Genomic DNA, 15403 nt, shown 5'->3' with positions numbered 1-15403 from the left:
GTACTGAAAATTTTTTGTGTGTACATGTGTGTATACCTACAGAATATACCTAGAAGTGACTAGTCCTAGAAGTGAAAATATTTGTTGGAAGGACTTTTGCATTTTAAATTTTGACAGTACCAAATTGCTCCAAAGAGGTTTACCAACTTACCCATCCAATCAACAATAGACAAGGTGAGCAGGCAGAGTAATTCCTGGGGATGGAACTCCAGGCCTTATGCCGGAGGCAAGTCTTCTACCACTGAGCTACATGCCCAGCCCCAAATGAATTTTTTTCCTCATTTCATTCATTTTGCTTTTTTCTTTTCCTTTTTCTCTTCTTTTCTTTTTACTTTTTTCTTTTTGTGCTGCTGGGAATATCAAACTTTTTGATCTTCAACAATCTGATCAGTGAAACGATTTACCTCTCGTGTTTTAATTTGCAAGTTCTTTATTTTTATTTCTTTTTTCTTTCATTTTTCCAGCAAGTCCAGCTGCTCTTGACCATTTTTTTTTCAATTCTGTGAGTCATGTTTTTATTGATTTATAGGAACTTTTTCCATATGATGGACATTCTCTCTTGTCATGTATTTCTAGCATTTTATCTTTGTGTTATGTTCTCTATGATTCTTTTTTTTTTTTTTTTTTTCTGTGTGAAAGTTTTTACAATCTTGTGTGGTCTATAAGTCTTTTTTTTTTTTCTTCATCCAAAATATACAAATCCTCCAAAATGATTATCTTAATCATGTATGGAAATTTTATACTTCATTTTTAGATTTAAATTTGTAAGTGCATTTATCACAAGAATAATCCTTTACCTTTCCCTTTTGCTGACATCCTCGTTTTCACCCTAGTTTGAAGGTGCATTGCCGTATGGGCCCCGTCCCCCACCCTCTGCTAAATAACCTAATACTACAGTTGGCAGGGACCTATTTCTTGCTTTATTTTATATATTCGATGACCACCAACATTCCTCTCTATGTCTCCTAGCTGTTCAAGTGAGTCCAGGTAACAACATGCAATGTGTCCCAGAAAAGTACAGCTGGAAAGAGACCAAGGTACACCTAACACCCTCAAAGATCAAGCACAAAATGGGGGGCTTGAGAGGAAAAGGGGGAAGTTAGCTGCTTGGTGAGCAAGGTGGGACCGTGTGCAGTACTGGCTCACAGTCCAGCTCAGCCTCCCTCGGGCCCCAGTGTTTGGGGCTGGGCACCTCTGCACCAGGTGCTTGCTGGGCACCCAGTCATGTGGGTGATGGAGTGGAGAAAATGGCCAAGCACCAATGGTGGACAGAAGTTCTGACCTCCTCTTAGACACACACACACACACTTGCCAGGTGGACCTGGCTCTTCCCTCTGGTGGCTCTAGGTCCTTCCTCTGGCTAAGCCACTTTGCACAGATAGCCTTTAAATCAGCTCCTGAGACTTCCTGCCTTTGACCCCAGTTGACCAGCAGGAGCTATATCCTGGGGAAAAGGAAGCCAAAAGTCAGACACTAGGGACTTGAGGACCTGGAGTTGGTGTTTCCAGGACTCTTCCCAGAGGACCTAAAAAGCAGGATATCTCAATTGTGGACTCAGTGCAAAATGAAAATGAGAAGTCTCTTGTTCAAAAAATATTACAAATTTCAAGGCAACAAGAACAGAACACTAAAGCAAGCTCAGACCCTGTGCAAGTACACAGATTTCATACCTATGAAGCCAGCCTTGAGGAAGCTAGTTATGGGAAGAGGGGGAGAAGGGCCAGCCCAGGGCCTCTGAGGGTTTAGATTGTAGAGGAGAAGTGAGCTGGGAGAATGTTCACAATAGCAAAAGTGGAAACAACCCAATGTCCATTAAATGATGGATGGATACATAAAATGCGGCATATCTATACAGTGGAATATGATTCAGCCATTAAGAGGAAGAGTGCTGATACATGCTGGTACATGGATAACCCTTGAAAACAGTAGGCTAAGTGAAAGATGTCAGATACAAAAGGGCACAGAGCAAATGATTCTGTTTATATGAAATATCCAGAATAGGCAACTCCATATAGGCAGGAGATAGACTAGTGGTGCCTAACAAAGGTGGGGAGGGCAGGGGTGATGAGAAATGGTCCCAGATTTCTTTGGAGGGCTGTGGTAATATTCTAAAATCGACTGTGGGGATGGTTGCACAACTCTGTGAATATACTGAAAATCACTGAATTGTACACTGTAAGTGGGCGGATAGTAAGGTGTGTGAATTATATTTCAGTAGAGCTGATCCCAAAAGAGGAGGGTGAGGAGGGGAAAGTGAGCTGGGGGCATCTTAAATTCCTCTCCCTCCCTCCCTCTGTCCAGGAAGTCTCCCTGGACTGTGACGGTTTGGGGAGACCCAGCGTCTCAACTCCAACAGCCCTAGTCCTCTTCTCTGGCTGCCTGGGCAGGGGTCGTCCTGCTTCCCCTCCAATCAATAGGAGCAGCGACGTGCAAGGAAGGAAACCGGTTCCACTTCTGGAGTCCGGTCTGTGTTGGAATCCTGACATCCCGACACTGACACCGACAGGAGGTCTGTGTGACCTCCAGCAAGTCATTCCACCTCTCTGAGCCTCATTCCCTTCCGCCAAGCAATCGGAAGAAGAGGGTCCACGGCACGTGTGAGGGCGCGTGTGGAACCCAATGGGCTCTCAAGAAACTGCAGAAGGAGGACTTGGTCCCGGCTGTGCCCCCGCCTGCGGTGCATCCCTGGGCAGCGAAGATCTGTCGTCCTGGAAGCCGCTGGGCACCAACCCCGCCCCCGCAACCCGGGCCGGGAAGGAAGCCAGGGCGCGGAGGGGCGCGGAGGGGCGCGGAGGGGCGCGGAGGGGCGCGGAGGGGCGCGGCGGCCGGGCCGGGAGCCCAGGCGGAGGCCGGGAGCCGGCCGCGGCCGCCCGGCTCATCCATCAGCCGGACGAAGAGCAGAGTCGCGCTCTCCGCCCTCTGTTTGCTTTCTCGCCAATTATTGCCGCGCCGCAGCCCCTTTGTTGATACAGTAGTCCGAAAAAGTGCTAATGTTCATTTATCAGGGGGCCGCCGGGGCTCCCACGAGTTGCGATTCTTCCCAAAATGTAAACACGGGGCGAGCGTCCCAGACAGAACCCCCATCTGTTTCCCCGGCGCGGCCGAGAGCGAGGCGTTGTTGAAGATAAAGCCGCGGATAACGCCGCCTGTCTCCAGTGGACGTCTCCCCGGCGCATTAATGACATTCCCGGCGATAGTTCCAGCTTATCTTTCAATTAATCATATATACCTTTTGCGGCCGGCCCCGCTGATTGCAGGAAAGGGGGACCGACTCGAGCCGTCCCGTTCGCTTTTCAATTAATAATAATTTATTTGCGCAGAATGCGCTCGAGCCACCCTGGAACGTCACTCATCTTAAAGCACCAAGTCTCTAAAAGACAACGAAATGGATGCACAGCTTTTCGGTCCCTCGTCTCTGTCTTTCTCTTAGCTGAGGGCTGTTTGTTTGTCCTGCTAGGCTGGTCAGAGGGCGGCTAGAGACACGGCCAGGTTGGGCCAGCCGCCCTTGGGAAGAAAGAAGCGTCCGGGTGGGGGTTGGAGAATCAAATTTCGTCCCACCCCACTCCCAGCCATTGAGACTTCTCTTTAAAGAAAAAAAATTGGGTTTTGGACTCGCTTAGAAACAGCCAAGACTGCAAAGCAAGGTCGTCTGATTTTGCTTTTGAACAGCTTTTATCCTGTTTTGCCCGGTTTCCTCCCTCCCCGAACTTCAGGGCCTTTCTGCAGACAAGAGAACCTACTTCCAGATTTGCAGAGGATGTAAGGGTGGAAGAGTCAGATTTTTCTCCAAATAGGGCAGGTCTTCTTTCCTTCCTTTTTCTTGACACTAACCCACAGATCTATCTGTCTACTCTGGGAACCCCTATATCTGAAAATAGGTGATAAATCTTCTCTGCAAAGGAAATGCTAATTTTTTCATTCTCCAGGACCAGCTCTTATTTTTTAAAAATGCTCAAAACAGGGATCCCGGATGCAGCCTCTATGTCCCCCATTAAACGGTAATATTTCAGGCGTCGGCCCACGCTAATCTTTCAAACTGTCATCGCGAGCCGCCGGGCCGCGGATTCACTTAACAGCGCTCCCAGGACCCTCGCTCCCAGCTCTTTTCAGCGAGACGTTTAATTGAATCGGATGTGGCTCGTTTGCCAGACGTCACCGCCTTAGCGATAGGCATCCTCTCCCTCTCCCCAAAAACTGTCTTCAAAGGCGAGGCGGCGGGCCCCCAAGCTAGGTGAGTTTCGGACAAGGAAAGAAGAAAAAAGGAGGTCGCAGGTCCGTGGAGGGAGAAGCAGGGGTGTGCGGTGGGGGGACAAGACGTGTTCCTGGGGCCGGAGAGCCCGCACTGGGGAAAGGCATTCTGCGCAGACCCCGCTCCCCATCCCGGAGCCTGCGACATCCCTGGCTGCGGCCCGGCCTGGGACTGGCGCCGAGAAGCCTGAGGCGCGGGACTGCGCCTTCCTTCGCCGTGGCTCCAAGGCTGCAGGCCTTGGGAGTTTGGATTTGATGAGAGGTGGGAAGGAACATGACCAGGCCAGCGCTAGATGTCACCTGGCCCCTCGGCGGTGCTGTCCGACGGCTCACCATCCCACGCCCCACTTGAGCACCCAACATTCACGTGCCAGTCAGACGTCCTGTTGCCCCTGCACTTTGCATGGTTCCTCTGCGATTCTGCGAGCATTCTGGCGGAGTTGAAAGCGGAGTCTTTAGCTCATCTTGGGCGCTGCATGGCCAGGAGCTGAGGCCTCAGCGTCTCCTCTGCAGGTCCGCGTGTCCCCTGCACTAGCCTGGGTGGTGGGAAACCAAGGCCTTTCCCCTGACAAGCCTCACCAACTCCACCGGGGAGGGAAGGCACTGTCCTTAACCTGGCCCCTCCATCTGCTCTGACCCTCTCGGAAACAAGGAAAAATAAAGCGCCCTGTCAGCATTCTAGACTGGGGTCTGGGGATGAAGGCCCAGAGTCTACCCAGCTCTCCTGAGGAGTGCGGTCTCATGGGAAGGAGGCCCAGGGCCCAGGATCTGGCAACTTAATTTGCTCTCCTGAAACCCTGGCAGATTTGTTGGACAGAAGCAACCTGCTTTACTCACCCTGGACTAAAAATGACCATCTCACTTGTCCTGTCCCCCACGCTGCCTGGCCCTGAAGTCAGGGAGCCCCACTCAGAGCACAGCCCAGATGATTGGGAGAGAAATCCTGGCCTCCCGGCTGGGCTGTGGCTCAGTGGTGGAGCACTTGCCTAGTATGTGTGAGGCCCCGGGTTCCATCTTCAGCATCACGCTAAATAAATAAATAAATAATACAATAGCTTTAAAAAAGAAAGAAAAAAAAAAAAAAAAAGAAACACTGGCCTCTCTGGGGCCCAGGGGGACTCACAATGACAGAGACTGGAGGGCCTTCTGCTGGGCAGGGAGGGCAGAGGAAAAAGGGAAGCGGGACTGGTGGTCTTGCTGTGGCCCCAGAGAGCCCCTTCCAGCTGGGAGTGAGGATTTGTTTCATTATCCAGGGGTGAGTCATTGCCCTGGGAGGGTACTGGCCTCAATGGCGTCCCCTGGAGTTGTGCTCTATCGTGTGGCCTCTTATATCCAAATTACCCACCTTGAATTTTCTTAAGGTGTGACTCACCCAGGAGTTCAGAGGACCTGGGATTCTGGGGAAGGGGGACCACTGTGACATGAGTGTGTGTGTGAAACTGAGCAAACCTCCACATTTCCAGAATCTCCTCCTCCCGCCATCACCCCAGAACAGCCCTGTCTCCTTATTCAGACTCTTCCCAACCAGGCGCACCTTCTGCAATCAAGTGCGAAAGCCCCTGGAATAACCCTTCTCCCCTAACTTCTCGCCCCACCCTTCCCTCTGCCCTTCAGTCCAGAGTGCCATTTTCCCCCAAATTCCAGATCTACCCGGACTGGCCCAGAAGCCCAACTCCAAGGAGAATGAGGTCCTTGCCCATGTCTGGTTTTTTCAGGCTAATGTAGAACAATCTCAGGCTGCAGGAGCAAAAGGAAAGAGTTCCAAATGCGTCGTGGCCCCTTTAAAAAAACCGAGCAGGATTTTTTTTTTTTTTTTCCCTAGCCGTATGACTATATTAGGTGACACGAAACTGCCCGTCGCTCCTGTCATCGAGGCCCCTGGCCCAATGGCAAGCTGAATCCCCCTCCTCCGGCCTGGTCCCGCCTCTCCTACCCCTTGTGCTCAACGCTACCTGCCGCCCGGCCACAGCCAGAGCAGGAAGACCGTGCGCAGGCGGTGGGCGGCGGGCACCATGCAGGGAGGCTGCCTGGGGCCGCGGGCAGCGCCACTCTCTGCCGCCCACCTGGCGCTGTGAGACTGGCGCGGCCACCATGTTCCCCAGCCCCGCGCTCACGCCCACGCCGTTCTCGGTCAAAGACATCCTGAACCTGGAGCAGCAGCAGCGCAGCCTGGCCGCCGGGGAGCTCTCGGCGCGCCTGGAGGCCACCCTGGCGCCCGCCTCCTGCATGCTGGCCGCCTTCAAGCCCGAGGCCTACTCCCGGCCCGAGGCGGCGGCCGGCCTCCCCGAGCTGCGCGCCGAGCTGGGCCCCGCGACTTCGCCCCCCAAGTGCCCGCCTGCTTTCCCCGCCGCCCCCACCTTCTATCCGCGTGCCTACGGCGACCCCGACCCGGCCAAGGACCCTCGAGCGGATAAGAAAGGTAGGGAGAAAACAGCAGCCCCGTTCCCCTCTCAGGTCGCGTTCATCCCGACCTCTCCGCCCAGGAACCCAGGCCCGAGGAGGAGCGCGCGCTCGGGCCAAGGGCTGCACGCAGGGAAGTCCCGGTGTGAGATGCTAGGTTGTCGCGAGGGTCCCTGCGACCAATGCTAAGTTTAGAGGAAATGCCGGATTGAGAGGCTCAGAAACAAGAGACCAAAAAACGTGGGGGTTTTCGGCCTAACAAAGCCCCGGGCGGCGCGGCCCTGCTCTTGGATGGGTTAGGAAGTTAAGCGATCAGTTTGTGGTAGAACAAAGCGAGAAGCAGGATCTCTGTGCCAGGGGTTGTAATGTCGCTTTGGGTATCCGGGTCTTTTCAGACTCTGGGGGAGTGCTAAACAGAAATGGAAGTTCCCACAGTTGGAGAGGGTCCTGGCCACTGCAGCCCACGGAGCCCCAAGTGTGGCCTCTCCTCCTTTGTGCCAAGGGCCACAGTCTTTGGGAGCAAGGGCCTTGATTTTCAAATGGGGTGCTGCGGACCCTCCGGAATCTGCTTCAGTTTTATTTTTCCAGCACAGTTTGCGGACTGGGCCAGGGCAGAGAGGTTGTGTCCTGGACAATGTTAGAAAATGCCCCGCCACTGATGGCACGGGAGGAGGCGGCTGTGGAAAGTGACCGATTCGCTCGCAGGACATCCCATGGAATCGGGATCTGATCACAGAAAGGCGCAAGCAAGGGAGACCCCGGCCCAACTTCGGGTCAGCGCCCAGCGGGAGCCGCCCGCGAGGGGATGGGAGGCCGGGGCTGTGAGCCAGGAAAGCACTGTCCGGGAGCAGACAGAAGGCCAGGGGACCTCTGTGGGCGATTAGAATTGATTGCCAACTGAATCCGGCTTGAGAAAGCGGGCAGAGCTGGTTGCAAGGTCCCCCTGCCAACCCTCCCCAGTTTGGGCATTGGGCAAACGCTGAGGAGGCCACCAGGAGCCTTCGATTACCGAACCTGCACTTCTTGGCCTTGTTTCTTTGGTTCCTTAATTTTGAGATGAAGTGATGAGGGTGAGCCTTCTGGCCTCCAACCAGAGTAACACAAGTCACCCCAGAGCACGACCCGCTTTTATTTTTATTTTTATTTTTTTCTTGGCAGTCTGAAATCTTAACCCCCTCCCTGTCTGTGAACTGCCCAGGGCAGACTCTTCTGTTCTCCAGCGCCTAGGGCCGTCCCTGGCACTTAAGCTTTCGACAAATGCTTAACTACTGTCGAGGGAAAATCGCTCGGTGTCCCTGGAGCCCAGTGCCAAGTTGTCGCTCCTGGCAGGACAGGGTGGTACCCGCGAAAGCCCGTTACCTTCTGGTTCTCCCGGGTTCAGGCCGCCCTGATCTTTCTGCTCTCTGTTCCCGCTCAGAGCTGTGCGCGCTGCAGAAAGTGGTGGAGCTGGAGAAGCCGGAGGCAGACAGCGCGGAGCGTCCCCGGGCGCGGCGGCGGAGGAAGCCGCGCGTGCTCTTTTCGCAAGCGCAGGTCTATGAGTTGGAGCGGCGCTTCAAGCAGCAGCGGTACCTGTCCGCTCCGGAGCGCGACCAGCTGGCCAGCGTGCTGAAGCTCACGTCTACGCAGGTCAAAATCTGGTTCCAGAACCGGCGCTACAAGTGCAAGCGGCAACGACAGGACCAGACTCTGGAGCTGGTGGGGCTGCCCCCGCCGCCGCCGCCGCCTGCCCGCAGGATCGCGGTGCCCGTGCTGGTGCGCGACGGCAAGCCATGCCTGGGGGACTCGGCGCCCTACGCGCCTGCCTACGGCGTGGGCCTCAACGCCTACGGCTATAACGCCTACCCCGCCTACCCCAGCTATGGCGGCGCGGCCTGCAGCCCCGGTTACAGCTGCGCCGCCGCTTACCCCGCTGCGTCCCCCGCGGCGCAGCCCGCCTCGGCTGCAGCCAACGGCAACTTCGTGAGCTTCGGCGTCGGGGACTTGAACGCTGTGCAGAGTCCCGGGGTGCCGCAGGGTAACTCGGGAGTGTCCACCCTGCACGGTATTCGAGCCTGGTAGGGAAGGGACCCCGCCGATCCCACCTCAGGAGAAGGGAATCGACTCTCGGGGGAGGACGGGCTCCCGCCAAAACCCTGCGTCCGTGGATTTCACATTTACTCCTGCTGGGGGGTTTGAACTTTTTCCGCCTTATATACCTTGTCCCGAAGCGCGTTTGCGCAGCCTGCGGTGAGCGATCGCGCAGTCTGGTGTGTAGGTTACTGCCCGGGCTGTGCCCGCTGAGCACCCACGGGCACCTCTGACTGACCGAAAACCAGCGATTTGGGACCGAGAGCTCGGGCGCGCGGGCCTAAGATCCCGCGGCTTTTCTCCGAGCCTGGGCCGGGAGCCTGGGACCTTGCTGCCTTGCCGCTGCCCACCCACCCACCCGTATTTATGTTTTTACCTCTCGCTGTAAGAAATGAGAATCCCCTTCCCATTAAAGTGAGTGCGCTGACCCGGCCCGTGTACTTCTTTCCAGCTTGCGCCCGTTCAGCACGGACTTTCTGAAGGTTGAGACAGCCAGAGGATCCCAGGGTCAGGCTTGCTGGGTCCCTTATCAAGACTTTCTAGGATTGTCTCATATAATCCAAGAGAAATCCTGTGTTTAAAGCTTAGCGGCTGTAACCTGCAGAGGTTTAATGACTTGCCTCCAATAAATTAGCCAGAATCAATGGAGCTAGCCTTAGATTCTTTCCCTTTAGTGACTGATGGGGCTAGGCTGGCCCAGAACCACATGGCCTTGAATCCTAGTATGTGTGAGGCACTGTTTTCAGGTACTCGCCATTAAATGCTATGGAACAGCACCATGACTGGTCCTACCTAAAAGAATGCCTTGGCCTGTTCCAGGATGCGAAAACCAAGAGCCAAGGCCCTGGCCCTGTTCCTTCTGGAAGATACTCCTAATGGAATTGTACCTCAACAGTTGCCCAGCTAGGCTGAGCACAGACCCTGGAACCAAACAGTGCTCACCTCCAGCTGTGGCCAGATCACAAGAATTCACATGATCCGGGAAGACCCTGTGCCTGAACCTGGCCCCTGTGTTTCCCTAGGACATTTAACTAATTTCACCTCAGTTAGTACAATTTCCATAAAATGCTATCATTGTACCAGTTTTACAGCTGAGAAAACTGAGACTCGAGGAAATCGAGATAAAAACTTGCTGGCGGGAGGATTCGCCTACTGCCCATTAGTGGTTGTGGTGTGTATGTGAGGATAAAGAGAACACCTAGCTCCTCGCCCTGGCCTCTTGAGTCCCTGGGGTCTCAGACCTGACCTCCAAATTCTCTATCCCCAGCTAATTCCAGGAACTAATTCCAGCTTCATAAAAAGGAAAGAGGGAGCTGGTGTTTTGTGTACCCACTGGATAAGCGGGTTTGTTTGTTTTTGATATTTCATTTGGAAAGCGCTGGGCTGGCTGTGTGGGCATCAGGGCATGAGGCCAAGAGCTTTCAGAAGCAGCAAAGTATTGCCAGTGGAGTCCAGGGACAGCGCTGCTCCCTGTGTCCCTGACACCAGGAAGAGCCCCTGGCCAGGTCTGGAGGACCAGGAGCTGTCCTGATGCCTCTGGGGACCCAAGAGCTCTGCCAGTGCCTGCAGGGTCATGTCTTTGGGTAAGCGCAGCCCCCCCACAGGAAGAGGGTAAGATCTGAGCAAGTGCTGCCACTTACTAGGAGCCCAGCCCTCAACTGTGCTAAATGGGATGCCAGATTGGATAAAGGGGCACTTGAGATGGACTGGGCTTTGGGAAGCAAAGGGAAGGGCTGTGCCCAAGGCTTAGCTAGGAGTCACCAGCCCTGCATCCGCTGTTACAAGGCCCAGGCCAGGCTGGCATGTCCACAGGTAGCCCGGGATGTTCAGCCCAAGACAGACATTCAGCCTGCTGGACCAATGATCCTAGTCCCTCAAGGTGGTGAGCACAGAGCTCTCTGCTTCTCTGTGCTTTGATGAGCACAGAGTCTCATGGAGGGGGACACAGGCCCTGCCAGGTCACCAGACCAGCGCTTAGGCTGGTGGGGGCTCTCCTACCAGTCGGCTCCCGCGCAGCCCATGCAGACAGCCTACCTCGGTCATGCACAGGCGCACTCCTAATCAGATCCTCCGGGTCCCGCATACCCGCGAGCTGCTTTCACCTACTTCAGGTGACTTTTGTCTTGCAATGACATTAGAAGCAAAATTTCTTCCACTTAACGGCCATACTCCATCACCTGCACCTTTTGTGCTGCTGGGATGGAACCCTGGGCCCCCACTCAGGCGCTCTACCGCTGAGCTCCATCCCCAGCCCCGGGAGGATTTATTCCAGGATACCCTTCTCTTTGTTACCCTATTTCCAGGGACCAGGTGAGTGACTCCAGGGTCTCCTGCGCTCAAAAGGGGATCGCAGTGATTGGCTGGCGTTTACGGAAGGACAGCCAAAGTCCGCCGCGGTTCACATCGCTTTACAAAGACTCTGCTTTTAGAACCCGTTAGAACCCATTCTCATTCGCAGACCGCAGAGGTCGCGCCCATGGTAGAAGCCGGAGAGTCCCTGTGCGAGGCCCAGGCCCGGCGGACGCCGAGCCCCGCCTGGAGAGCGGAGCGGGCAGAGGAGGGGCGAGTGTCCAGCCGGGATGCCGGGGACCCGGCCCCAGCCGCAGCACCGAGCGGCCCGGGCTCTCGCCGGCGGGCTGAGAACCTCGGCCTCGCCCGCCGCACTCTGCAGCTGAGCTGCGCTGGGGGCGGCGCCGGCTGCCTTGGCCGGCTCAGCTCCGGAGCCCCGAGTCCCGGCCCAGGCTCTCCTCCAAGGCCTGGCAGCGGGAGCCAAAGCGCGCGGCGGGGAAGGGTCAGCGGCAACCGGACCATGCAGCGGTGCTCCCGCCGGCCGCCGATTGGAGCGGTGCTGTTTACCAATTATTATAGGAACGGCGCAATCGGGGCGAGGAAACTGAAGCAGGACGGAAAAATGGAAAAGAGGAGAAGCGAGGCGGAGGTGGGAAAGCATTCGGGTCCGGTGGTGCGGGCTCCGTAGGTCGGGAGCGCCAGGGACACACGGATCGGTTTTTGCTGATTTTTGAAAAAATCAAAAAAAATCAAAATAAGTTTTGGAATAAGCAGAAATGAAGAGCGATGTTTTTTAAAGGCCCCTGGCCTAGTTGAAGTGGTTCCCTCCGCTCGCCCCTCGCACCCTGTGTGCAGATGACCTGGCGAGCGATCCCAAAAGGGAGACCGGCCACCGCCGCCCCTCCCCCGCCTCTGCACCAGCTCCCCATCATTCCCTATCTGCCGTGCAGGTTTTGCCAAATCAGAAGAGCGCCTGTCCTCTGGTTAGATTTCTTCTTAAGTCGACTGTATCTAAATGCTTGTATTTGAACCTGAGGCTCTAAACCTGCAGGAACCTTCCAGGAACCTGAGAAGCAGCCCATCCTGCTGGGCTCTGCTTCCTGGTGCCACCTCCGTCTCCTTCCCTGTCTCCTTACCTCCACCTTGGGACATTCAGGCTCTGCCACCTGTGCTGGAGACCACAACTCAAGGCCCCCACTTCTTGCTGATCACCCTACTCGACTGGTGTCCCAAGGAAAGGGGCCTGTGCCCTGGATTTCATCTACAGATTACTCACAAAATGTACCTCCTGCCAAGCGCTGGCCTGAGCACTCGACAGATGAACTCGGTTAATCCTCTTACACCTCTGAGTTCAGCAGAGGAAACAACTGAAGAATTCACCTTCGACCCAGAGAGGGGGAGTGACCTGCCCAAGGTCATACAGCCAGTCAGTACCAGCACTTGGTTTCAAATCTAGGTACCCCAGCTGCAGAGCCTGAGAGCACCCGGCCCATTCCATGTCCAGCTCAGGGCTGGCAAGGAACGGTCACCAGGACATGTTGATCAATGGGTTAAAGCACAGTGGTGGCATTAGCTCCCAACTCCTGGAAGATCCCCATGTGCCGGGCTCATCCGCACTGATGAGATCAGCCAGGAAGGCACAGGCAGCTGGGGCCCTGGCTGGTGGTCTGTCCCTCTGGGCCCGTGCCGCTGCTTCCCAGAGGACAGCTGACTCCAGAGTTCAGTGGGCAGTGGAAAGGCCTGACAGGCGGGTCACCCAGAGCCACCGTGGGCTCCCACCCTGCCCCGACCCACAGCTGCACGGGCACCAGCAGGGATTATTGCCCAACATCTGTTGACACTTCCTTTGTGCCACGGCCAGGGCCAAACCAATCCCCTTCTGCCATTTTCCAAGAGGAAACTGAAACCCAGACAAGTCAAGGACGTCACCTCCCCAGGCTCCTCCCGTCGTGTGGAGTGGGGGGTCCGAGCTGGAGCCCAGCTGGTTCCACCAGAGCCCTGGCTCTTCAGACCACTCCCAGCAGTCACCAAGCCTCCCGAAGGCACAAGCTGCTGCGGCTGAGGCTGGGACAGACCCCAGCCCCGGCTTCCATGGCGCCCACAGCTGGGATCCCCAGGCCCAGGCCTGCAAAACCGCGCGGGCAGCAGGTGACGCTCGTCACTTAGCAAGCCGGAGGACCACAGCTTGTGGAGCCCCAGACCTCACAGGCACCCGCTCCTGAGGGGCTGGGGGAAACCTGGGGTCAGGTTTCCAGGCACAGCCTCCAACCTCAGGGCCCCTGGACCCTGGGAGGGACGGGCTGGAGAGGGCCTCTGGAAGCCGCGGCGGTGGCCTGGAAGGTGAAGCCACCCCGAGGCCTACTTGGAATACTTCCCTGCCTGGCGAGTATCTCACTCAAAGGCCACCTCACCCCAAGGTCCACCCTGGCGCCTGTTTAGAAGGCACCCCCACGGCCCCCAGTTGTTTCTACTTGACTCTTTTTCCTTGGCCCTTACCACTTTGTGTGTGTGTGTGTGTGTGTGCGCACTGAGGGCTGAACCCAGGGTCCTGGGAGCTTTGTGATTTAGTCCTAGCATCAGGAGGTCCCACCCAAGGCAAATTTTAACAGGAAAGGCAGTAAAAGGCAAGTCGTGTCCGGGAGGACCGCCAGGACGCAAACCAGCCAGACCCGCGCGTGGGCACACGCTCTGCGCACGAGGCGGAGTATTTCATCCTTCGGGCTGCGTGTCCTGGCTTCCCGGACTCAGCCCACTGCATCCGGGCCCTTAGAGGCCGTGCCCCTTGGAGATCCCCGGCGCCCCCGATGGGCGCAGGCGCCGCTGAAGCTGGGGGACTGGTGAGCAGGGGCCGCCTCAAAACCAGGACGGCACCTCTGCCTCCCTGTGTGGGGGTCACGCGGCCGCGGCAGGGGCTGGCAGGGGGCAGGCGGCGAGAAAGCCATCCCGAGGGTCTGGCTGACGCGACCCAAACTTTACACCCACCGGAGACTCTGCTAGGACCGCCGCTCGTTCAGGCCCAGCTTGCCTGGCTTCGCAGGGCAAGAGAGGTTCCCGGATGTCAGACTTGCCAGGAGGGAAAGGGTGGGTGTTGGTAGTGCGCCCCTGCAGAAGGCAGGCTTCCGATCGTTATCGTTACTAATCCTCAGCACCTGTTGATTGTGCACACGACGAGATTCCCGGGTGCTTTCCACGTGGGCACCGGTGCCATGGGTTGTGCCACTACCCACTCCTACCCTCTCCCCACCTCCCCCTTTCCTGACCCCTTGGAGTTTCTCCTCTGCTCTCAGATGGTTTTCTGTTTGTTTGCCGGTTTCCACATGAGGCAAAACTTATGACACTTGCCTTTGGGTCTGGCTGATTTCACTAAACGTGAAGTCCTCCAGTTCCTCCTACTTTCCAGCAAATGACAGGATTTCATTTTTTCTTTATGGGTGTATAATACTCCATTGTGTATGTACCAGATTTTCTTTATCCCCTCATCTGCCGACGGGCACCTGGGCAGTTTCCATACCTTGGCCCTTGTGAATTGTGCTTTTATGAGCATAGGTGTTCCGATATCATTTTTGTATGCTGACTTCATTTCCTTCAGGTTTATACCCAGGGTAGGAATCACTTTCCACATAGTAGGAAGCTCCATACCGCTTTCCACAGTGGCTGCTCCATTACATCCCCACAGCAGTGGGTGAGGGTTCCCTCCTCCTCCTCCTTGCTAGTATCTGCTATTTTGGGTCTGTTTTTGAGATGGGGTCTCTATGTTGCCCAGGCTGGTCTCAGCCTTGTAGCCTCAAGCAATCCTCCTGCCTCAACCTCCCAAGTGGCTGGAATTACAGGCACCAGCTGCCACACCCAGTTCCTCCTCCTTTTTAGATGAGGGCCATCCACCCCAGGTGAGTGGACTCTCACGGAGGTCTGATGCGTCTCCCTGCTGGCTGCAGAGTTGGAGCACCTGTCCTGTATCTGCTGGTCACTTGCACTTCTTTCAAGGTGTCTATCGGACGCTTTGCTCACTTTTGATTGGACGCCTTTTGCGTTTGGGTTTTGAGCTCTTCACGTGTTCTGGGTGAGTCCTCCGCTGGGTGAACGGCCACACGTGTCTCCCCGTTCTGCGGTCCTCACCCCGCTGGTGGCCTCCTCTGCCGTGCAGCCTTGGAGTTGGCTCTGATCCCCTTTATGGGTTCTGGCTTTGGGTGCCCCAGGCAGGAAGTTGCTGTCTCTACCATGCCCGGAATGTTCCCATTTTCCCCAGATACTTCCGTGGTTTCCAGTTTCTCGCTGGGTCTTCGATCCATCTCGATGTGATCCGTGTGCGTGGAGAGAGACAGGGCGAGTCTCAGCCTCGCACGGGCGTCCCCTTCCCGGCCCCGCGTGCTGCACAGGCCCTCCTTCCTCCGGTGCAACT

General features: G+C 56.0%; 1 protein-coding gene across 2 annotated transcripts; it reads left to right on the top strand.

The window, feature by feature from the left end:
• The first annotated feature begins 6133 nt into the window (after window positions 1-6133).
• On the top strand, window positions 6134-9142 carry Nkx2-5 (NK2 homeobox 5). 2 transcript variants are annotated; one of them, XM_047556256.1, is made up of 2 exons: window positions 6134-6667; window positions 7237-7415. In XM_047556256.1, exons 1-2 carry the CDS (start codon window positions 6340-6342, stop codon window positions 7287-7289), a joined length of 381 nt encoding a protein of 126 aa, XP_047412212.1. In that variant the 5' UTR covers window positions 6134-6339; the 3' UTR covers window positions 7290-7415. The 2 variants fall into 2 exon arrangements, with proteins under 2 accessions (XP_047412212.1, XP_047412210.1); XM_047556254.1 differs by lacking the exon at window positions 7237-7415 and adding an exon at window positions 8066-9142 and having other exon boundaries at window positions 6142-6667.
• Window positions 9143-15403: the final 6261 nt, after the last annotated feature.

Source organism: Sciurus carolinensis, chromosome 6, assembly GCF_902686445.1.
Source record: "Sciurus carolinensis chromosome 6, mSciCar1.2, whole genome shotgun sequence".
Taxonomy (NCBI): Eukaryota; Metazoa; Chordata; class Mammalia; order Rodentia; family Sciuridae; genus Sciurus; species Sciurus carolinensis.
The sequence above is the reverse complement of the archived record's forward strand: the minus strand, read 5'-3'. Positions and strand labels throughout refer to the sequence as shown.

Coding starts and splice junctions, on each gene's coding strand:
- Nkx2-5 (XM_047556254.1), top strand. CDS start 6,340: ATGTTCCCCAGCCCCGCGCTCACGCCCACGCCGTTCTCGGTCAAAGAC. Junction 6,668..8,065: donor CCCTCGAGCGGATAAGAAAG/GTAGGGAGAAAA, acceptor GTTCCCGCTCAG/AGCTGTGCGCGCTGCAGAAA.